The 24,913-nt window shown below is 36.8% G+C and overlaps 1 protein-coding gene across 2 annotated transcripts; it reads right to left on the bottom strand.

Annotated features, from left to right (window-relative positions):
- Window positions 1–97: 97 nt before the first annotated feature.
- On the bottom strand, window positions 98–14,951 carry calm3a (calmodulin 3a (phosphorylase kinase, delta)). Of its 2 annotated transcripts, XM_066704098.1 has the most exons (6): window positions 14,794–14,951; window positions 12,095–12,125; window positions 7,476–7,619; window positions 3,285–3,391; window positions 2,930–3,065; window positions 98–1,762 (listed from the first exon to the last, which is right to left on the bottom strand). In XM_066704098.1, exons 1-6 carry the CDS (start codon window positions 14,794–14,796, stop codon window positions 1,734–1,736), a joined length of 450 nt encoding a protein of 149 aa, XP_066560195.1. In that variant the 5' UTR covers window positions 14,797–14,951; the 3' UTR covers window positions 98–1,733. The 2 variants fall into 2 exon arrangements, with proteins under 2 accessions (XP_066560195.1, XP_066560194.1); XM_066704097.1 differs by lacking the exon at window positions 14,794–14,951 and having other exon boundaries at window positions 12,095–12,131.
- Between the last annotated feature and the right edge of the window lie 9,962 nt (window positions 14,952–24,913).

Raw genomic sequence — 24,913 nt, 5'->3', positions numbered from 1 at the left:
ATGAATAGGCTTATTACATATTTCATCCAGAGATGGAGAACAGACAACCGGAACAAAGTAAAGACAATTAAATTATTAAATCAACAACACAAAGGAATCAGGTAGTAAATTTTATTTATTTTATTGGAAAACATTGATATTTCACAGCTTATAGTTTGGACGCAACTTGCACAGATTTGAACAGCTATAGTTAAGTCCTTTATTCCTCCCTCATCCCCTCCCCCCCTCCCCCATGCCCTGCCAAGCAAGACAAGCTCCTTACCCTTTCATTACCTCAAACACAGGAGCCCCTTTAGACTCCCTTAAGAACATTGAGATAGGAGTAAGAAAGACATTTCAAGAGCTTTAATTATTGTTATTGTTATTTTTGCAGCAAATAAAAGATGAAAGCTGTTCAAAACCTCATTCTTAACACGCGTCATTCACCAAAAGATCGTTTGCTTATCAAACCCCAATTCCCCAGCAGTTCAGTCATACAACAAGCAGAGCATGGAATAAGTTATGTAGCACTTCTAATACAACATGTGGATCTAACAGCTCAAGACCAGAGCAGAGCCAAAGGAGTAGCAGCGGCGGCAGCAGCAGCAAAATTTGGTTTTTCTATTACATTTTAAGATTTCATTTTTGTACACAAATATTAAGTGCAATTCAAATATCTATATATCTATAGATATCCATCTAGATCTATATAGATATCTATACAGATCTATAAATATCTATACCTTTATATCTATAGATAGATAACTAAATATAAATGCACACATACACAATTTACTAAAAGTTGTCTTGCAAAAAACTTGAGGCTCAAGATTTGATTTATTATGGCACGTTTATTTCAAAAACAAAAGGGAAAAAGTAAGTCACAGGCCATACCATTATATTAATATTAGACAATGCACAAAGTTACAACACTATATTTAATTGCGCACATTTAAAAAGCATTACATTTAATTTATTTTTATTTTGCAAATTAAGTATTTACAGCAATGCTCTCAGGCTGCCTAATGCCACTACTTTATGTTCTTGAAATGTACCTCTAAAATAACATCAACGCATTGCCTTATACTAGCTTGATGCTGCAATAAGTTCTAAAAGTTACAAAAATCGGGAAAAGAAAACAAAAACAAAAAAACTCAGTGCTTTACATTCATTCCATACCCTGCTTAAAAAAAAAATGAAAATAAAAACTTTTCATCCCACCCCAACCACAATTTGATCTCACTAGCTTGTACCAACTACCTGTAATATATATTTTACAAATATATATATATAAACCTCCTTCTGTACACAAACCGGGATCTCCTTAAACTGTAGGATTAGGCCCCCTACTGTAACAATATCAAACCGCCAGAACAAGTGCATGCAAGGTTTTGTAGTTACTTTCTTTAAAACGGTTCTGGTTTTCTTGCTAGCTGCACGGTTAAATTGTTACAAACAGAAAATGCTTCAATGGTAAGCTGCTCTTGTTCGATGAACAAAAAACTGCCTCTGTCGCTGGATCTGTCTTTTCTCAAATCAAATATTTGGGAATTGGGTTATTTAGAAGAGAGATCTCATGCAGTTAAGATTTCATTTCACACTCCTGATTTTTCTTTTTTTCTGCTGTAATTTTGTTGACAGATAGATGTCTTGTTGAATTAGAACCAGATTACAGAATTTAAACAGTAAAGTTTTGTAGCTTTTTTATAGACAGAGTGATCAAAGGAGAACAAGCAATACAAGAAAAAAGCACTTCACTTTGCAGTCATCATTTGCACAAACTCTGTAAAACAAAAAGAAAAACAAAAAGGCATTGATAATGGCAAACAATACAGGGAGGTCACTGTGGATATAAAACATTTTTGTGAAAAATTTGGTTTTATTTATTTAACATTAATCAAGCTTTAATATTGGATCAAAAATAAATAAATACCTACTTGACTATTTAATTCTGTTTCAATTTGCTGGTAAAAATGGCACCAATAAAGGACACTTAATGAGTTACTTCCTTGCTATGGAAACTTCAGCCTCATAGACAAGGTTGTGTTCACTCTGAATGGCAGTTTACAATGCAATATTTATTATACTCATTCATAATGTGAGCAGTTGCAAGGTTTAGGGAGGGTAGACAAATGTTTAAACAAATTTGATAACATTGTCAAGACCGAAATTGAAAAGGATTGTTTAGTTCCCCAGAAAACTGATAAGATTTAAATGTCATGTACTTTGGTAGTTCCAGATAACATCTGACCACATTATGGAAATACAATACAATGCACTAGACGGATAAAGGTCCCTGAAGGAGAGAAAACCTATGGAGACATCTGAATATATTCAGTAGTAGAAGATCAGGCTAATTAATTAAAGGCTAACTTAGCTTCTGTTATTTGTCTTATAATCAGAATCATCTCAATCATAAGCTGGAACATTCAGGATAAACTCAGACTCTAGTAGAGATTGTGATGGTAACATGCCCTTGTGCAACTCAAGATACTCCATTACAATCTACTAGTTTAAATTTAAGAGCTATCACTGATCCCTACCCTGAGAAAAACACTGCTTGTCCTTTGGGAGAGACATTATACTGGAATGTATGGTCCTTAATCCCTATTTCTTGGAACAAAGTTCTTTGAAGGCTGCAGTGCTGTCTGGTTTTACTTCCAACAGGAGCTCTCAATTACCTAATTGAATTATTTATCAATTCAACATATACAACATTAACTGTCTTTCACAGTTCATGACTTGAATCTATCGATTCAAGGCATTCTTCTTGTAATAATTTGTAGCCCGCAGAGAATAATTTAATTAATTCAATTTATATTGTACTATCAGACAAATTAAGTTACTGGGAATTTGTGTGGCACAAGACTGTACTGTACTGTCCTGAATGTATTCAAATGAAATAGTCTGCAAAAGTGATTCACAACTACCACCCTGTAAAGAAGCTCACCTTCATAGTTGACTTGGCCGTCTCCATCGATATCGGCCTCCCGGATCATCTCGTCCACCTCTTCGTCCGTCAGCTTCTCACCCAGGTTGGTCATCACGTGACGCAGTTCAGCTGCGCTGATGTAGCCATTTCCATCCTGCAATGTTAATCAGCACCATTATCTCACAGTTGCCACACAGGCCAAGCAGATGGCAGCAGTTAACTTGAGTGCAGGAAGAGCCTAATTAACTCCAAGGGTGTAGGTCTAACAGCCAGCCAGCCAGCCAGCCACAGTGTCCAAAGCAGAAAAAAACCTTAAAATATTCAACTATTCATTACAACAAGAAAAATACTAATTCAACTGAGATTATCTTGCCTTATCAAACACTCTGAATGCTTCTCGAATCTCCTCTTCACTGTCCGTGTCTTTCATCTTTCGTGCCATCATGGTTAGGAATTCTGGGAAGTCAATTGTTCCATTGCCTGAAGAATGACAAGAACAGAAAGAAATTCAAGAAAGGTAACTACAACAAAATACACTTCCCGCAAAACTAATTGCAGGTAGAAATACATGCCCAAAATTAATGAATTGATTGAAAACAAATTTGATCACAAATAGATTACAAGAATGACACTGTTGCCTCCGTGCAGCACAGGAGTCCACTTATGCCCTGTTTCCACTGGTAGACACGTCAAGGTTTTCTGGACGCTTTACCATCTTCTGCCAGATGTGGCTTTATCACGCCCACTAAGGAAATACTTTGTTTTCAGAAGTGGAGGCGTGTACTTGACTTGTAGACAGACACGGAAGAGAGACATCAGATTAGAGCTCAACCGATAAAGGTTCTTGAGTCTGATACGGATACTGATAATTGGGGAGCAAAATTTCCTGATTACAGATATATCTGCTGATATTGACCGGTTTTATGTTAACATGCAAAACAGACACTTTGTAGCATGGATCCCTCAAATTTTGATCTCAGAGAAAAATGGTGACAAATATGCATTAAAGGCAGGATTTTTACATTTGAACAAAAAACTAAAAGTTAACACCAATTATCATCATAAATAACAACCACAAATCAAACTAGTGTTGCATGGTATACCGGTAAAAAGTACCATGGTACTAGAGTTTTGAAAACTGTACCATACAAGCATTTAAAAGAAATAAAAAGTTATATACATACACACACACACACACACACACACACACACACACACACACACACATATATATATATATATATATATACATATACATATACATATACACACACACACACACACATATACATTTTATATATATATATATATATATTTTTTTTTTATTTAAATGAAAATCAAGTATCGAAATTCATGACTTGGTACCGATATCAACATTTTGGTATCGTGACAACACTAAATCAAACATTGCAAAGATAACGTAAATAAATTAGAATAAAGCAAAAATATAAAAATATTGTATACAATTTCACACATGTAGAAAAATGTGCATGTTACATTACAACTAATAATAAGATCGAGTTAAGTGATGGCCTAGCTAATATTAGCATTTTACACACGTCAGGTTGTCAAGTCCTCCTCAGTTCTCAATCCTGCCGATCCAACATTGGCAGGTTATAGTGCAGAACCACAGCTGTACTGCGTATGTTTAAAATATTGCACAAGAATTCATAGCCAAAACAAAACGTAGGATTTGAAATAGTTTTATAATAGTGTAGTTTCACTTTTATCCAACATTGTCTGAGAGGTGTGTTTTTCCCCCCCCCCACTCATTTTCTTTAGATTGTTCTGTGAACTGAGTTTGCAGGACTGAGGACAGTTTTTATTTGCTGATATCCAGTCAACATCTTCAGCAAACATGTAGTTTTTCTTTATATTAATTGCTATTGTAAATTTTGAAAAGCAATTGAACTTTTCAGTATAAATGCGCCTCTATGAAATAGTATACCATAATTTTCAGTCATGACGAGAAACTATTTACCAACCCCATGGATACTCAAATGCAGCTTTCTTAAACACTTTCTAGTAGTTATGAGATTGTAGTCTCAATGGGTTTGTGTTTTACCACGGCAATCAGTAGTAATAACGAATGTAAAATTATATAAACGTATTTACTATTGGTCTGAAGTCTGACAAAAGATTTTACCAATATTTAACCAACAGTTAGAGAAAATAGAAAACTGTGCTATCAGAGGAATATGTGCCGATACAGATACTTCTGTAAAAGGCCAATATCGGTCGATATCGGTGCTCCGATACATATGTTGGGCCCTACATCAGATACACAGTTACATTATGTTGGAAGATTGTGATCCCACATGGCACTTGAGATTCTAAGACATTAAAGAGTGAAGTACCCACACAAAAACAATTACTGCTTACAGTTAATATCAGAGTATTAAAAACTTGATGATTTACAATTTACAAGTTGAATGAATGAATGAATTATAAATAAAATACAGCAGACCTGGGTTTCCCTCTAAAATATTAAGGACTGGTTTAATAAATGTGATAATTTGCATATGCATTACTGTAATATTTGATTGAAATAGTGATGTTTTATCATTTATGTAAGCCATAGCTGATGTTACTGCAGTATTTCTTACTTTGAAGATCAGGATGCAATGCTCTGGCCAGAGCTACTGGCTGGTTAGTAGTCAGAGTGAAGTAGATGTATTGCAGTCATGATTTACGAGTACATTTAACATTACTAGGTTATTTTCAGTCAAAATAAAAAAATAAAATGTAGTTGCTAGTAGAACGTTTCAATGCAAATGTCACGTGATATTGTCATTTTTCAACTAAACTATTCAGTAATACATTAAATTGTAATGGATGAATCACAGGTCTAATGACAGCGAACAACAGCAGGGGGCAGAGCATGTGAACTTTTTTGGCCAGGCGGGCCAAACATATAGGGCCGCGGGAAAACCCTGCAGTTATTAGTATATTGGTCAGTGTTTGAAAAACAAAGCCCAGTGGTTATCCTGTGACTTTGACTAATAATTTTTTAACCTTCCAGTCTCCTAAGGGGAGGACGTCAGATGGGCATCAATCAGATAATTGATAGGCAAGATTAATAACTACAGTAGTTCTTCCCTGGGGTAATACAGTGCCACCTGATAAAAACATAAGTGTTGTATTTATCTGATGCAAGGGACTTATTTTTTCTACCAGAGTATTAAACTCAATTTGTGAATTATATTATGAAACTGGTGTAGTCTTGTAAGCAAATTGAATGTTTCTACAGCATTTGAGCAGTGAGATACCAGGAGTTCAAAGTGGATGCCCTAAAATGCAATATCACTGAACTTGGCCACAACAACTAGCCTACATGGTTGTTCAGAGCTTAGATTGAGTATAACCATATGCATATTTTGGAATTAATTTGATCGAACCACATTGCATTACTATCTGTATATTTTGGAGAGAACTAAGAAGGCAATAATGCAGTGGTGAAACTTTCATTTCAGAAGTGGGGGGGACATTCACCTTCAAAAAGTGGGGGGTTTTGAATTTTGAATTGATTTGACCAATTCCAAAAAGTGGAGAGGACATGCCCCCCTCGTCCCATCCTTAAATTACACCTATGCCTTAATGTAACTATGTTATCTAATGTGTAGTGGATTTATTCTCCTCTAGTGAAAGAGAATCAGGACCCAGATTATTAATCAGCACCAGATAATTTATTCAAAATTCACAACAGGAAATACTGGCACGTTTTGTATTTGTCGGGCCTGCTGGACTGGGAGTCACCAATGTTTTTTTAAATGGCGATTTAAATTTACAAACTTGTACACCAATGTTGCACGGTATCCCGAAAATTCAATACTTTTTCGATACTAAAAAAAACAACAGTTTGATACTAGAATTTGTGTTACATTCGATACTTCTGTCAAATGTTTTTCACATGGTCATGACTGAGCGAATCAAATTGGTTTAGTAATTTCTCTGAATCAGCGAGTTGTTTTCAGGCACTAAACTTTTCTCTCCACATTTTATTATTAATATTGCAGACATCCAGAGTACAACGTATGTACAAGCATATAAGTGTAGATTAGAATATAATAACTGCGGAACATTAATTGTGTTTAATTTCACCAATGAAAAGTGCTTTTGTGTACAAAAATATGTATGACACTAATGGCATCCTATACCTAACTAAGGTAGGAGTAAGGAAAAAAATAATAGTGTAACTTAACCATAGTTAATGGCATTATCAGGCACATTACACTATTAATACAAATAAATATATACCAGGTTAGTAATAAGTAACAAATTTAATGTAACCCTGATCTTTAGCAAAACTAAAAGACTACAACAAACTGCCATTTTAAAAACATTCAGGCACAGAGAAAAATCCATCAGCATTTTGAAAAAGAAAAGAAAAACATTCCAGAATTAGACAAAGTTGTAATGTGGGAGAACTGTTATACCACACATATTCACACTTTGTTTTTCCCAACAGGCTGATGTTGTAGGACTAAGTAAGCAGAAAACTTCAGGCGCAAAACTGTGCTGAACAAGGCACTGAGCCCCAAGAAACAGGTAAAGGAGTCCGTACCGTCAGCGTCCACCTCGTTAATCATATCCTGCAGCTCAGCCTCAGTAGGATTTTGCCCCAGTGACCTCATCACTGTGCCCAGCTCCTTGGTGGTAATGGTGCCATCGCCGTCCTTGTCAAACAGGGAGAATGCCTCCTTGAACTCTGCACAAGGAGAGCAAGAAAAAGTCGTTTATATTGGTCAGGTTAACATATTAAGGAAGGGTCCAAAACTCAAGTTCTAAATCTGATAATTCAAGAATTAAAAGGTCTATTCAAATCTTCATTTTTAGACCCAGCCAAGTTTTTTTTTTTTTTTTTTTTTATTAAAAAGAAAAAACCACTGTAGCCCTCCAAGAATGTGTAAGTATGCTAAACAGATATTATGTTTGTGTGTGTATATGTATAGGGGAGGTGGACTCATGTATTGTCGGGGGATGCAGATCGGGTTTAGCTGTGGCAAACCAGAGCAGGGGGTGGAGCATGTGTTCCCTTTCTGCTTTCAAGTTGTTATTTTTTTTTTTTTCTATCTTTTTTGTTCACGCAAAGGTTTGGCCAGGTGGCACCACTTTTTGGGCTGTCTGGCCTAAATAGTGCTGTGGGAAACCCTGATCTATGATGCAATACTAACATTTCCAGATGTTAACTGCACACATCTCATCATTTCTAAAAACAGTCATATTACCAAATCATGGAAGTTCACACAGTCTACACAATCAGTTATATTCAGCTATGGCCCTCCTGTCCAGACATTTGAGTGACTTGTAGGGACTAGTGATGTGCCGGTAAACGGTATAACGCCTCACCACTGTGAAAAATTATTTAATTGTCAATACTGGTGATGTAGAGATTCCGATGTATTTGTTAGTTTCTGTATTATGATAGGAAGTGTGTTTACATAATGCATAGGTCTCAAACATTGGGTGTGAGTGTCACCCACTGAGGCTCCACCTCATGCCTTGCTGCAAAGCGATCACACAAACACTATGCAGTCTGAACATTAATTGGCTAAATGCTCATATGCTGCACATATTCTGTGCAGAATGACCAAAAGCTGTGCATCGTGAATGCATCTCATGTAAACACGCCGACAGAGTGACGCATTCTGGGCATGGTAGTTTTCTGTAGGAAGTCTGCTTAAAGGCATGTAGCCTTCACCCGAGTTATCGATAAAAAGGGGTGAGAATAAAGAGTTGAAAAACAGATTACAGCTGCTGTGCTTTTATTTATGTACTGAACTGAATACGTAATGCACCCGCTATTTATGATTTATTAATAGCTCTATTGGACTCATGTAATTTGTAAGTGAATATGTACTGTACATGTTATTTATGCTTATTTGATTACCAAAGCTTAAGTCATTATTTCTACCAGAAAACTTGATCAAATTTGTCAGTGACTTATTGTTGTTGCTGTTGGTGATGAATGTCACTGATGATGATGAAAAGCTTGTGACAAATTGACGGGATAACAATTCTTAAAATGGAGCCTAAGGTATTAAAACGAACAGTGAAACATTGCAACTCCGATACGATTTTCGGAAAATGTTACAACAAAATGCTGGGATTTTTGGCACGGAACCTCCACACAACGTAACTGAAAGCACATGTTTGTAACACTTAAAATCAATAATATTGAAACAGATTAATTTACATAGTTATTTTAAATATTTATTTCAATCTAAAAAGTGCATTTCAAACACTGCTTTTAAAGTCGGAATTTTAAGTCAACCTTTAAAATAATGTCATTTGCACAGTGTTCTTTTAAATTTAAATTTGACGCGTGTATTTTTTTAATATTACCTTTATCTTGCGTTTGTGTAGTTCTACTGTTTGATCGAACAATAAAACAGAGGAGTCTTCCTACTTAAATTCTTCAATGGTATATCGATAATAAAAATCTGTCACCTGCACAGCCCTAGTACTGACACTTTATAATTGACCACAAATAAAAAGTTGAGTAATAAAAATGTAATTCGATAAACCTCTAGCTATTACAACAAGATGCACCACACATGTACAGCCACTAATCATTTAAAACACATTATTTCATTTTGTAACCATTAATGACTTATTCCTACAGTTAGCTACTTTTTAAAGTTAAAACCAATAACCCAATGGTTCCAACCTGAATCAGTTGTATCAGTCTCCTAGTGAAAGATTTGAGGGAGAGCAAACTTTGAGGCTTCAACATTGATGTTTTACAGTATTAAGGGTTATCCATCACTGAACACACCCAGCCCTCCTACACTTCCCCAATTCTGAGGAACTCAGATCAGGGCAGTTACAAACTCCTATGGATACTCTGAATAAGTAGTTCACTAGTTCCCAACCCTAGTTGTGATTAATCTGGAGAAAGCAGAGTGGTCAGAAATTAAGACTCAAGGGCTGTGCTATCAAATGCGGTCTTGTTTTTGTAGCCTAAAATATGTGTTTTAAGAAAAAACTGGAGAAAAGTATTCAGTACATTATCCTCCCAGCCAGAGTTTTCTGCTGCAGAACCACAAATAGTATCACAGAGACTACTGCCGGGAATGAAAAACACTACTAGACTCTTGAATAAACTCCCCCAGTTCTCCAGGACACCACTACAACTTCTGCACTTCATTTCCAGATATTGGGAGAGAATAGCTAAGATTGGTGACATGCTGAATTGAAAGTAACACATTAAATGTGAATAAAATGCAAGAAAACTTTCCAATAAACTTTAAAACCTGTGTATTTATAGAGGGAGAGATAATTAAAATACATATATACACACAAGATGGGTTATTATCAAAGTTGTGATCATTTAAAGTATGTACATACACGTGTATATACATACTTTAAATGATCACAACTGTAATGTACAATAGGTAAAATATAAAATCAAGTCAGTTTGTTGAGCACTGATTCAGCCTGGAGAAAAATGTAACATTCAAATTGATTAAACTGAATTAAGGGGTGTGTGAACTCAGACAATCAACCGATTTCTGATATGACTGTAGTGTTAATATATTTACAGGATTCAATTTGAGTTGATCACAAAGGATGTTTTTTCTGGTTTGGTTCATTAGGTTTATTTATAAGCAATATTTCAAATGAATACACTTGTCGGTTGTCATTTTAAAGAGAATCTATGCATAATGACATGTGATTTTCGAATATCAAAATCAATAATGGTATGTGTTTGAAATGATCTGGGGAGTGGGTTTAAGTTAGTAGTTCTCCTGAAATGTAAAATGAACTGTGGCAAATAAGATAAATAGTCCATCTCCAACTTAAAGAGCTGAAATTCAATTAGTTTCAGTTCATTTCTGCTTGTTAATAAGCACTTTCAAGTAATGTCCGAGATGAAGATTGTAGCTCTGTATTGATTGTTTTATGCAAAAACACCTACTTTGTGTTTTGTTTCTCTTTCCACTGGAGCTTTAGAACTGAATGTTTTCTTGCATGCAAATATTTGTAGATGTAGATAAAGTGGACATGACCTGAATTATACCCTTTAGACTGGTCTCTTTATAATGTATTCTGAGTATCCATTCAATTACATGAACTGCTTTGGGTTTGGCATTTGACTGTGCACTCTGCTCTACTTATGCATTTTAAAGCATGTCAACTGTGAAACTATGTTAATATATATACTGGCAAAAATACAGAAAGTGCCTGAAATTTCACCCCTGCACAGATATGAGATTTATTCCTACTCTTCACTTGAAGCACTCTTTGCTCCCCAGGACACTGACTCAGCAAAACTTAAGTTTCATTCTTAAAGCTCAAGACACCTCGTAATATACAACAATGAGGCAGTTTGTAGCATAAAACAACCATTATTTAAAGGTCTTTGCCAAAATTGGTAATTGGAGGATAGTATGTAAAAAGTGCAGTTGGTATTGAAGGTTTTCCATCTACACTGTAACTGTTACATCCTCTCTCAGTCTATTATTGACATGTTACTAGAACACAAATAGTCCACGATCATGATTAAAAACCATCTTTAAATTTTAATTTAATTTAATGACTGAAATTAAGCACAGCCAACATATGTAGCTCACAATGGCCTGCACCTAAATGCCCTTCTGCTGGTTCATACAGTCTATAACCCTACTCCTTCAATCCAGAAGAAATACACCCTTACAAACTGTCTGATTCAGGAATCCATGATCACAACATCTTCATGCTTTGCATTATGTTTGAGAGTGCTAGGCACAGCTTGCAACACACCTTGCACCTTGTCCTTAAACAAACATTCATGGTTACCAGAGTAACTGAAAAGGTGTTTTTTTCATGGAACTACTGCAAATTACACTTGCTTTACAATGTTCTGGCAAAATAATTAAATAATTCTGCCTCAATTTTACAAGTTGATATTCATGCAACTGTATCCCCAAATTTGCTAACTATTTAATAGTTTTGCTTTATATTGGGTGCATTATCAATTCACAGCAGCTGGAGAAAAAAAAAATGCCATCAACATTTTTGGTTTGTTTGATTAGAATCCGACATTTTACAAACATGAATACACTTTACCAAGAATGCCACAAGATAAAAATATTAAATATCCAATTAACCTTGAATCCCACTGACCATTTATTTGACCTGTTTCTATGCAATGGACATGACCTCTGTGACCAGAACTCAACAAAAACATATACAACTTACCAGCAATCTGCTCTTCGGTAAGCTGGTCAGCCTGCATAAAAAAAGATAAAAGACATTTAATCCAATAAACATAAGAAAACATTTAAGCAAGGTGCTGCAGTCATCTTGTGTGTGTATATATGTATATATACACATACGACATGTTTATCTATGAATGCACCAAGAAACATAACATCTCATTTGAATATTAGTGAATGCAGGCTTAATTTCCAAAACACAGACCTTACTTTTCTTGTCAGAGTAAATCTACAAAACAGCATACACATACACTTGTCACTTGTCTGTCAGCCAGAATGGTGCAGCAGCACATTCTGTCAACCTCATGCTAATCACTCAGTGCAGATCAGCAGTAACCAAGTTAAATATTACTGAATGTTGATATATATACATACACACACATATACACTCACCCACTTTAATACTGAATTCCTTTTATGCATTTGCAATACAACTTTGCATTTCTGATCGAGCCCTTTCACAATTAATTGCCATTTTCCTCACAGTATTAATAATCAGGAAGATGTAGACCACAGGGAGGTCAGGAAGGGAATGGCATAACGCCTGTTAAGGACTCTGCCTGTGCAGAGGTTTCAAAGTGACAAGATCATTGTGAGCTTTATTTGCTGATTTTGATAAGATTTTTAACATTCCATATAATAAGCAGTCAAACAGAAGATATGGGAAGTGAGTTCTACAAGTTTCAGTCGTGACAGAATACCATCACTTGAGAAAGTTACAAATGTGAATGGGGAGACTAGTAAACCCATGTTAAGGAAAAGTGGATAAACTAGAGCTCCAGCGTCGTGGGTCACTCGAGTTCAAACTGCATTGCAGCTTGTGCCTGACGAGCACAGAGAGGTGCGCAGAATATATAAAAACATGAGCTTTACACTAGTATATGTAGGTATTATTCACACAGGACTAAGAAACTAACACGACCTGATAAGGAGAAAATCCTTTTAACATAACCTCGAGTGTTGGGGTAAATAAAACATGTGTCATAGCTAATTAGTTAAACAACACGTGTTGTTATGCATACATACAACTAAGTATATTACATAAATGCTGTAAAAATACTGCCCATTACATGCACACAAAACAAAAATAAACAAAATACCACGATATATACGTGTGCATGCGGCATTTTCGTTCTTTTTAAAGAGAACAACGAGGAAACAATGCATTTCCAGTATGCATCCAGTGCATGTTGCTTACATTATATCAACGGGTTCAACCTCAAAGCAATAACAAATTGATTAATAAATGCGCAGTAAACTGGGTATTTCCTCCACTTCAACAGAAAACAGACAGCCGTCAGGCGCATTGAAACCTCGCACTGCAGATCCAGAGGACTACAGTGCTGCACCAGCCATGATGAGGTTCAATGCGGGGGGAGGGAAGTGTGCATGTGTGGCGGGGGGGTGATGAAGGATCATTCACGAACAACAAACTGCAGTACAGCACGAGCCGTGGTGCAATATGCAAGTCCGCGTTCAACAACTACAGCAGACCCGGGCGACTTCCGCGGTGCGAGCTTGTGTTTAATGCACCCGACATTCGCCGACGCTAGCTAATGCACTTGGGACATGAGGGGAAAAAATCACTTGTTGAATAGTACATATTCCAGTTAATGGAAATGTACATTGACATCTTGTTAGAAGCCGACAACACAAATGTAGCACTGCGACAGAATACGGTAGATGTCGTTGACTGTCAAACAAAACATTAAAAAAAGCTGACGCCCACAGACACTACCATACATTTACATCATATTAATCAGCATAATAATAAATACATTACAGTTTATTGTTCGTTTAGCTGGACCCTATATAACCAATACACACACGTTCGCATGGCTTTTCTATTTTTATATACACCACCGCCCCCTCTCCAGCAGCCCACATCCTCTGGCCACGCCACCAACACCTTATGTGGATTACATACACTCAAAGATACAGATATAAATGTGTGTGCAATATAACAAGTGTATACCGAAGCAATACATTACAACCAATGCAGGTTTCTTGTTTCTACAAGCAACCTAAAAAAAAATAGACATTTTACAATCTACCTTGGAATGAATCATAGGTGGTGTCGCCAGATTTTAATATTTACAATCAACAGAAAATATACGATATTCAGCAAAGATAAGTCGATTGTTCAAGTGTAAATGTAATATACATCGTTACAGTGAGGAAATAACCCTGCACGGCACATACATGGGCGCCACTCCAATTCTAGACCTAGATACATTTTTAAGAATAGTTAAAATTTATATCGAAAGATTAAACGGGTTAAAAAAAAGGTACCATTGAAAAAGGCGCCCATACAGTAACAATAAACGCATCCCCCCACCGTTTCAATCAGAAAACACTTGTCACTGGTGACAGAAACCTGCATTTGCGGTAAGGGGTGTCACTGCTACATCCCTGCGTCGCCAGTACTAACCGACCCAAGGTTTCCAAAAATATTAAACGCTGCAAATACACCGCCTGTGTGCTTACAAAATATTAATAACCATCCAACGAAAAGACAAACCGAGTAAATAAATAATACACATGGTGAAATTCAAAACCACGCAAGTTACACATCTCTGCATTGACACCACTTCGCCAGGTTTCAGAGGAAGCGAGCCTTTTCAAATAGCCATTTTACAGATTAAGACTTTACACCCCAAGCTCTGCAGATATGGCACTTACCATTTTCTGTATTTAAGTGTTGGTTTGATTAAACTGAAAGAAAGCGTGTGAGACTTTTTTGGTTAAGTCGGACTGTGCTCCAGTATAGTTGATATCTAATGCCGCCCTGCTCTCGCTCCTCGCATTACAAAGTTGCCCGGGAACTCTCGTTCACACAACTACCCAGTTGCCTCATTTGTACTGTATCCCTCCGCCTGATGACATCATTCACCTGCATCAACCTATCCATTCAAAAAACCGCATGCCTCTGCGCTACATCACATTTATTATACTGTATCGACTTTTGGACCCTTTTATCGAGATTGCCCAGGGTACGAGTTACATTGCTCAGCAATAATTACAACGGTGCACTATTTGTACGCTGGGCGTAGAGATACTGCAGAGTGCGCAAAAAGGCTCTTTTACTGTACAAAGAAAAGCCCCCCTATGGGGAAACGCAACGGGTTGGTTTTTAACCTGACGGTGTATTTGTATTAATCCGTTAAAACGCTGCTGGATGACGTGTAAAATTAACTGCCTTACATACTTTTTTCACGGTTTCAATAACATACATCAAAAATAAATGTACATATACATTACAACGTGGATTAACTCTGCCGGTTATTTAAATATAATTAGGCATTATTTGTGAGACGTAAGGTTACTACGAACCAGAATTGTAAAGTCGACTCTCATTGGCGTAGAGAAGTTGGCGAAACAGAAAGAGCCGCCATCATTGGCTGCTTCTTACCTGCAATGCGTCAAAATTGGGCTGAACCATTGCAGTGGCTAGTTACATAGCACATCCAAATTAACAAACTATTTACTATGTTAACTGTATATATTTTATGTTTTCGCACTAAGGTGGTATGAAAAAAGACTAATATGATTAACATAATTTTTGTTTCCGGGAACATTTAGATCAGGGATCGAGGGGCGACAGATATGCATTGTTATCTTGTTCAGTCGTAAAATACATACAAATCGAGTGAAGTCGACCGAAGTGTGACTAAGTTTTTCTCTGTCGACGAACACGAAGTTCGTAAGCACATAAGTCAGTAGGGCCATTGTACAGGTACTGGAGTAGAAAATTAAATACGATATAAGGAAGTAACGTGAACTAAAATGCATACAATTCCATTGTGTGTAGCTGTATGTTTGCTTACATTACCAAATATTACAGTGTACTTTTGTATTTTTGAAAAGTGTGATATAACGCAACAGGCCTAGATACATATTATTCATAGGTAGATAGCCTAATGGCTTTTAATATACAACACGTATTGCATTTTAGCTACATTTGAGGCAGGCTCAGTTTGCTCGTATAGACATATAAGTAACGTATTGATACTGTAATGTGTTTTAATGATGCAATGTGAGAATTACATGTACACTGGTCACTTAGTTTTAATATTTTCAGCCTGATTAGTGTCTTGACTAATGGAATTGTGCAATGAATTCTCCTTTACTAAAGAGTGATGTTATTATAATGCACTGTTTAGCAAATAATACATTGTTGGTCACTTTTATTTAGTAATTGTAACAGGTTCAATGCAGGTAGAACAGTGTCTAAAGTACTGCAACGGGTAACTGGTAGTTGTAACGTATAACTCCAGAGTGGATGGAATCGGTGTTTCTACAAACTCTGAAAAGATGTGCCTGATACATAAGTATAGTTTAATAAGCAATATTTACCTAACTAAAATAGTCACCAAATTAAATGTTTAAATTAATAGTGGGAATCGATGGGGATATTGTCATCCACAACTAAATATGTATTAATTATGCATGCGTGTGTGGAATAGAGCTTGTATGCTGTGCACAGTGTAACTGAGCCACTTTGAAAAGGCCCCTCTGCTGAAACCCAGCCAGCCTCTTAATTCAGCTCAGTTCACAATGGAAAGGGGTAGGGTGCCCCCTAAAATCTATCCACCTGCCCATGGCATCCACTAAGTAACTCCCAACAATATGTTGCCCTCTTGTTTAGAAAAAAATAATGATCACCCAATCTCTGGCAAACAATGTGAAATGAGAATGCCCCCAACACCTCCTATGAAATCTACCCGTACAACAGCCTGTGCATAATGAATTGGCAGAAATAAACATCATCCAATCCCTTATTTAGTCCTTATGTATTTTCAGCCAATCAGTACAACAACAGAAATTATTAAAATTACCCCAGCAAGTCCAGCTCCAATTCACTTTTATTCTAACCTTTGGCCGAGAAGTATAGGTAGGCTATAACATAACAGATTAAACTATAGCTGCAAACAGCAATGTAGGGTTCCAAGCATATCTATGAATATGGAATATAGCAATCCTAGTTTAAACATAAAAATAAAAACTGATCTATGATTCTAAATATATATCCAAAGTGACAATAGGTTTAATTTGATTTGCTCATGGTGGCCATCTTGGTTTATGAATCATCTCGCCTGTCCCATAAGCGGTTTCGGAGAAGATGTTTGAATATTGTCTAATAAATTACAATACTGACTATTATGTGATAATAATATTAACCCTGGACAAGGGCGTCTGCTAAGAAATAAATAATAATTGTCACCATACCATAAGAGGTATGACATCATTGAGGAACAACTTCCTATAGGTATCTACCATCATACTAATCCATGAGTTTCTGTTCAGTAGTTTTCATTTTGTTGTTATTTGAAATTTAGGGCAAAAAATAATTATGTGATTCGCTCATGTTGGCCATCTTGTTTTATGAATCAATTTGCCTTGACCAAACTTGATAGAGGACCTAGCGAAGGTCATGTGTGCAAAATTACACTTCACTCCACCTAATGGTTTCAGTGAAGGTAATTTCATATTTTTGACCAAATCAATATAGCTGTCAAAGCATGTGACCGATCAACTTGTCTTGAACAAATCTGACTATGGGTCATAACATACAGTTAGGTCCATAAATATTTGGACAGTGAAACAATTGAAACAACTGTATTTTTGCACTTTGTTTTGCACTTATGTTGTAAGTCATCCTGGATAAGGGCATCTGCCAAGAAATAATAATAATAATATTAATAATAATAATAATAATAATAATAATTGTCATAATTTTGGCTCTGTACGCCACCACAATGGATTTGAAAGGAAATGATCAAGATGTGCTGTAGGTGTAGACTTTCATCTTTAATTTGAGGGTAGTTACATCCAAATTCCGAATTACACCCATTTTTATAGGTGGTCTTCCCAATGTAAGGGACTCAAAAGTATTTGGACAAACTAACATAATTATGAATTAAATTGTGAGTTTCAATACTTGGTAGCAAATCCTTTGCAGTCAATGACTGCCTGGAGTCTGGAACCCATAGACATCACCAGATGCTAGGTTTCTTCCCTGGTGATGCTCTGCCAGGCCTGTACTGCAGCTATAAAAAATGGGAGTAATTCCTACACCATTCAACCAATTTGGATATAACTATCCTCAAATTAAAGATGAAAGTCTACACTTAAAGCACATATTGATTGTTTCCTTTCAAATCCATTGTGGTGGCATACAGAGCCAAAATTATGACAATTGTGTCACTGACTAAATATTTATGGACATAACTATAAATTCATGCATCAAGTTTCACATTTTCTGAGTTTCGCAGTTTCAGAGTTGAAGATGTTTTAATATTGTCTAATAAATCCAACATTGTCACAACAGCATATGACATATGACCCCTTGAGGGACAACTTCCTATAGATATCTACCACCATTCCAATTCTCATGAGTTTCTGATCATTAGTTTTCATTTTACGTTCATTTGAAAAACATAATTTAATAATTTGACCAATTCCAATAGGTGGTCCAGCCACTTCTTTGCTTGGTCCCTTAATAATTTAATGTATATATCTGCATAAGTACACTGTATTTAAGACACATGAATGTTTATAAATTATGAACATCTATCATACTAACAGAACATTTTTACTTTATTAATTAGTTACCGAAATGCCACAGATGATGATTACAATCAGTAATTGTACTTGACTAAATGTAATTTTTTTTTAGCCCTGTATGTACTGTCAGTTATGATTACTAGCTTGATGAAATGGCAAATTCCAACAACAGGTCTAATAAGAGTGGAGCAAGCTTGAACAGAATGCACAGAAGGAGAAGATCAATGTGTTAATATGAAAAACAGGTTTGCATATTTAAATGCAGTTATCTGCACATTTACTATCATGCAAATGTAAAGAGGTGTGGATAAGGGGTGGTGATGATGAAGTGTGGAAAGCGTGGGGGGGTGGTGATGGCATTGCTGATGGTCTCCCTACAATAACATAATGTGAGGGCAGGGGCACTGGCTGGGGTCTCCAAGCACCCCCACCCCCCACCCCTGTGCATGTCAGTGCAAATAACAGTATTAAATCAGTATTAACTTTAACTCACATTAATTGCTTAATATAAATATCCCATCACTATTAAAGATTTAATTTGTATGAATGTTTAATAGAGACCTTGTCTCTCATTTATAGTTGTGGAAATTGTATTGTATTCGGTTGTACTTATTTTTGCATATTTTCTCTTGCAGAGTACAAATTAAAGAAGAAGAGAGAAAAAAACATTAGAAAAGAAATATGATGGAAAGACAGGAAGGAAGAGGAAGACAAAAGATGAAAGGGCAAGAAACAGTAAGTAAGCAGTGCAGTTCTTAAATATAATAATAATAATAATAATAATAATAATAATAATAATAATAATAATATAATAAGAGTAATACCCAACTAGCCATTAGATTAATGACTTTCTGAAATCAAACACCTCAAAATTAGATCCTGAACAAGGTACTGTTAGCTTATGAAGAACAGTTTTGTCAAAGACAGACTTTGCCCCACTAGTCAATCTCTCACCACCCTTTCATGCACATGCACAATATAAATGTAATTATTAGGCATCCCACTATTTCTGTTCTCAGGTATGTCCACAAGATGGCATTATGTACCAAGAAAAGATTCCTCCCGCACTATATTGATGAAGAAAGACTGTTGGACTACCGAGGTAGTTGGTAGTAAACTAAACTGGTCGAGCAATGACCAGCTGACCAAATGATATTCCAGTTAAGTTACCACATTCAAATGAATGCAACAAATTATAATTTATAACAGGAAAGTTTAGTTATTGCTTTATTCAACAAAAAGGGAGAAAATGCACATCACCATTTTCTTCAAGCAGATGGCAATGCTGTAGGAATAATAGATTCCTGACAGCACATATACAAAATGCATTAATCATATTATTATTATTATTATATTGACAATTTGACAAAATAAAATGTAATTGCATCATTGTCATATGAGGTAAAGAAAAACACACATACACATCCAGTTAGTGTTTTTTGATCCCCACCAAAAGTCTGTAGTTATACAGAAAGAGTAAAATCTTCCCATAATGGGTGAAAATACTGTCAAAGCAAATGTAGTGTGAGACAGTCCCAGATTTTCCCAAATCTATTATGTCAATAGGTTTTGATCCATGTATGATCATGAAGGCTCTTTATTCTGTTAGATCTATGACCTTCTGTTCCCTCATTCACAGGGAGATTTAATGGGATGTGCATTATCTACTGTATAGTAAAACACAGCACCACACCTAATGGAATTAATCCTTATAATACTTGTTAGGCACATAAAACAAACAAAACAAACAAACAACAACAACAACAACAACAACAACAAGGCTATGCCATTAGCCATTAAATACAATGTGTTTAGGCATAAAGTTGAAGTATTCACTCCGGGCTTATGAAACAATGTTATTTTGCAACTCAGTTGGTATTTTAAAATAAACTATAGGTAGTTATCAAGTCTATTTTTTCAAAGTAGGCTTGAATGGTGATTCAACCTAGAGAAAACTGGAAAGATTCCTGTTGATTGAAGTGAGTTAAAACAGTATGTAAACTTTGGACACTTCAAAATTTAACGGAACACTAAAATAGTTATTCAATGGCAGTTGGCATGCTTTTGCACATATAGGTATTGGAGACAAAAATTGAAACACCTGAGTAAATGTTGGGACAACAAGTATTTTGAAAGCAAGGGCTTCCACACAAGTGGCTCATTAATTAAACAACACACCAGCATGCTTAGGGTCATGTATAAAAATGTAATATAATTATTGTAAAGCATGGCTGCAAGAAGAGTGACTTTGGAAGTGGGGTATTTGTTGGGGCATGTTTGTCAGGAGCAGTTACCCCAACAACTAAATTTACTGATGTTTCACAAGCAATGGTGTCTAGGGTCATATCAGCAAGCCATTATCAGCAAAGGGCATCAGTGGATGGAAGCACGTACTCCAGGATAGTGATATCTGTGCATCAATTGGTAGTGGCAAAACAGATCATTTGACTGCAAATTTCAACCTGGGGCATTAGCAGTCAGTTTATTCAAAATCTAAATCAAAAAGTCTGCAAGATTGCCACAGAATGTGCACAAACTGCTCATCACACCAGGCAATGCACGTTTGCGAGTCCAGTGGTGCAAGGAGTCTTGTCCTATAAGCGAGGAGTGGAAAATGCGAGTAGTGGAGAATGTTAAATGGTGAGATGAATCAATCTTCAAATGGACGAATGCAAGAGTGCCAACCTAAAGAATCTATAGCATTCAGTGTTAGGTTCCATTCCAACAATGAAGGGTTTTGTTGGATCTGTAATGTTGTAGGCCATATTTTCTTGGCACGGTTTGGGGCACTCATTACCTTAGAAGGCAAGGTCAATTTTAATTTCTACATAATAGGGTGATCATCCTCACCTTATGTTGCAGCGTTTATTTCCTTGCAGGAGGAGTGTCTTCCATAATGATAATGCCCCCATCCACAGAGCATGTGTGGTGTAGCATAAGGTACACTTATAATTTTCAGTTAAAGAAGTGAATATAAGTATCACCTTATCAAGAATCCTAGAATCTTGTAGAACTCAATTTCTGCAATAATTGGACGCAGACACCAATTCCAAAGATATAAATTCTCAAATTTATTACAAACAAAGATGAAATGTAGCACTACACTAGTTATACAAAAAGGGGAAAACTAATTAAAATTCACTCAAGATCAACAAATCAAAGACAAATCACTTCCGTGACCAAATCAAAGAACAATGGAATCGCATATGATAACACACAAAACGTTACATAAAATTACAAACACATTGACTACAATACCGATTAGTAAGACGAAGGTGAGTCTCTCATTGGTATTGTTAGTCGGACATTAAATAACTAATGCAGGTTATTATTTATGTCAAATAACTTCTCTCTCTCTCTCTCTCTCTCTCTCTATATATATATATATATATATATATATATATATATATCAGTCTCATTTACGTTTGGGTGCCGAGAAAGATTCTATCAGTTCTTGTTACAACAATTCTCCCTAATTGATTACTGTTCACTGATCAAGGATAGGCAGGGCCACCTATAATCTATTGTCTATTAACGTGTGTCAATTTCAGACTAAACAGTTAAACAGGAATGAGAAGATATTTCTCGGCGTTGACAGATTTTATTTCTAAAATTGTCAAACAAAACAGTGTAATGCAACACTCATTTATATTTAAGCAAAACTAAATGATATTACACATTCTAAAGTTTATGACTCACAGAATAACATTTCTAATTGATTTCTCAAATGTCATGAATAATAAACTCCAAACTGTTAAACTTATCTGAACTTTGTCACAGAGAGGCCTCTCTGTCTTCGGGCTCAAATAAAAACACATGGCACGAGGTCTGTGTGGTTTGGAACAAAGGCAGTCTGGTTCGGCTTTGTGCAATAACTTCCACTTCAGTCGATGCACCTGGAAGTTGGGGTTTCGCGAAAGTAGAGTCTTTTCCAAACAGGTTTTCCACTGGTTTGACGGCTCCAAGGTTGTGCACCCTTTCTTTGTAAGCAGGGTTTTCCACCATAGTTACTTGAAAACAAAGTCTTTGAGGAAAGCAGGGCCCTGTTCGTTTCCAAGGGTCAAGTTTCTAAAGACTCAATAGCTATTTAAATGACTGAACACTTCTGTATTACAGTAGACTTAGTCAATTGTCCAGCTGTATTCACTCCACTGATCAGATGGGCACAGGCGGGCAGCGCAGGTTCTAAAGTTCTTTACTTAATAAAGTTCTTTAAAGAATCTCAATCTCCTTCTCCCAGTTAACTTTTCTGTTGCCGGCAAAGACTTAGTTGGTTTCCGGTTCTGGTTCTGGCAACAGAGCTACAAGTTCAGTTGTGGCAGCGAGTTACTGGTTCAGGTGAGAGAGAGAGAGAAAGTACTGTGCGCTACTTTTTATGCCCTCAGATCATAGGTGATTGGTTCTTTAGTGTGCAAGATTGGATTTCAGTTTCAGCCCCCAGTGTCCTATTGGAGGGGGCTCGATTTATGACTGATGTCAATCCATGCCATCTTTTGGAAATGCCGGTTGGCCCGGGTTCGTAGCTCTGTTTCGGGATTTCGGCTCTCGCTTGCTTCAAAGGGTTTTTATTACTTCCAGGCCCTATTCCCCAGACATTTCACAGCAGGGATTCCAAGCCATTTGGCCCATTCTCGGTGCCATCCTCCCAAGACTGCCACTTTGATGTAGAACAGTTCATGGGCCGATGAGCTCAGGAATTCTGGTAACTTTGGGGGAGAAATCTTCTTTAGATCAGAGCTTCAGCTTCAAAATACACCCCCCCCCCCCTTAACGCTACAGTGGTCACCCAGTAGTGATGAGCATGACACTTATGTTATCCATATGTCTTGGCATTCTCAGTCCCCAGATCTGAACCCAACAAGAATTTATGGGATATTCTATAATGACCCCCAAAACAGCGATTTCCACCTCCATTAACCAGGCACGAGTTGATTGACTTGCTTGTGGAAGAATGGCATCCCTCCTACAAAATTCTAGACACTATTCTATGGTGTATACAAACCATACTGGCCACAGATGGTGGCCCAACAACCTAGTAATTGACTTTCTAATTTCTTGTCCACTAACTGTATTTATTTGTGTGTGCGTGTATATACACCGATCAGCCATAACATTATGACCACTGACAGGTGAAGTGAATAACACTGATAATCTCGTTATCATGGCACCTGTCAGTGGGTGGGATATATTAGGCAGCAAGTGAACAGTTTGTCCTCAAAGTTGATGTGTTAGAAGCAGGAAAAATGGGCAAGCGTAAGGATCTGAGCGACTTTGACAAGGGCCAAATTGTGATGGCTAGACAACTGGGTGAGAGCATCTCCAAAACTGCAGCTCTTGTGGGGTGTTCCTGGTCTGCAGTGGTCAGTACCTATCAAAAGTGGTCCAAGGAAGGAAAAGCGGTGAACCGGCGACAGGGTCATGGGCGGCCAAGGCTCATTGATGCACGTGGGTAGCAAAGGCTGGCCTGTGTGTTCTGATCCAACAGACGAGCTACTGTAGCTCAATTTGCTGAAAAAGTGAATGCTGGTTCAGATAGAAAGGTGTCAGAACACACAGTGCATCGCAGTTTGTTGCGTATGGGGCTGCGTAGCCGCAGGCCAGTCAGGGTGTCCATGCTGACCCCTGTCCACTGCCGAAAGCGCCTACAATGGGCACGTGAGCATCAGAACTGGACCATGGAGCAATGGAAGAAGGTGGCCTGGTCTGATTCAAGGTGTTGAATTGGCCTCCAAATTCCCCAGATCTCAATCCAATCGAGCATCTGTGGGAGGTGCTGGACTAACAAATCCAATCCATGGAGGCCCCACCTCGCAACTTACAGGACTTAAAGGATCTGCTGCTAACGTCTTGGTGCCAGATACCACAGCACACCTTCAGAGGTCTAGTGGAGTCCATGCCTCGGTGAGTCAGGGCTGTTTTGGCAGCAAAAGTGGGACCTACACAATATTAGGCAGGTGGTCATAATGTTATGGCTGATCGGTGTATATATTACATTAAAACGTTTCATAACTCATAATTTAGTGAAGGAATCAATACAAAATTGTTGAATGTAATAGGTGGTAAAAAAAAAAAAAATACAAACTCTTAATACTAATGTGTTGAAATTCTGCACAATGTTTGTTAATTATACAGATACATTTTGTGTAGTTCCGTGCATGGTATGAATAGATAATGATGTCTTTCCTAAAAATCCCAAGACATTCTCAGTATGTTTCCTAGTATTCCAACAGACTGC

This window comes from Amia ocellicauda, chromosome 5, assembly GCF_036373705.1.
Source record: "Amia ocellicauda isolate fAmiCal2 chromosome 5, fAmiCal2.hap1, whole genome shotgun sequence".
Taxonomy (NCBI): domain Eukaryota; kingdom Metazoa; phylum Chordata; class Actinopteri; order Amiiformes; family Amiidae; genus Amia; species Amia ocellicauda.
Note: the sequence above shows the minus strand (reverse complement) of the source record. Positions and strands in the feature narration are given on the sequence as shown.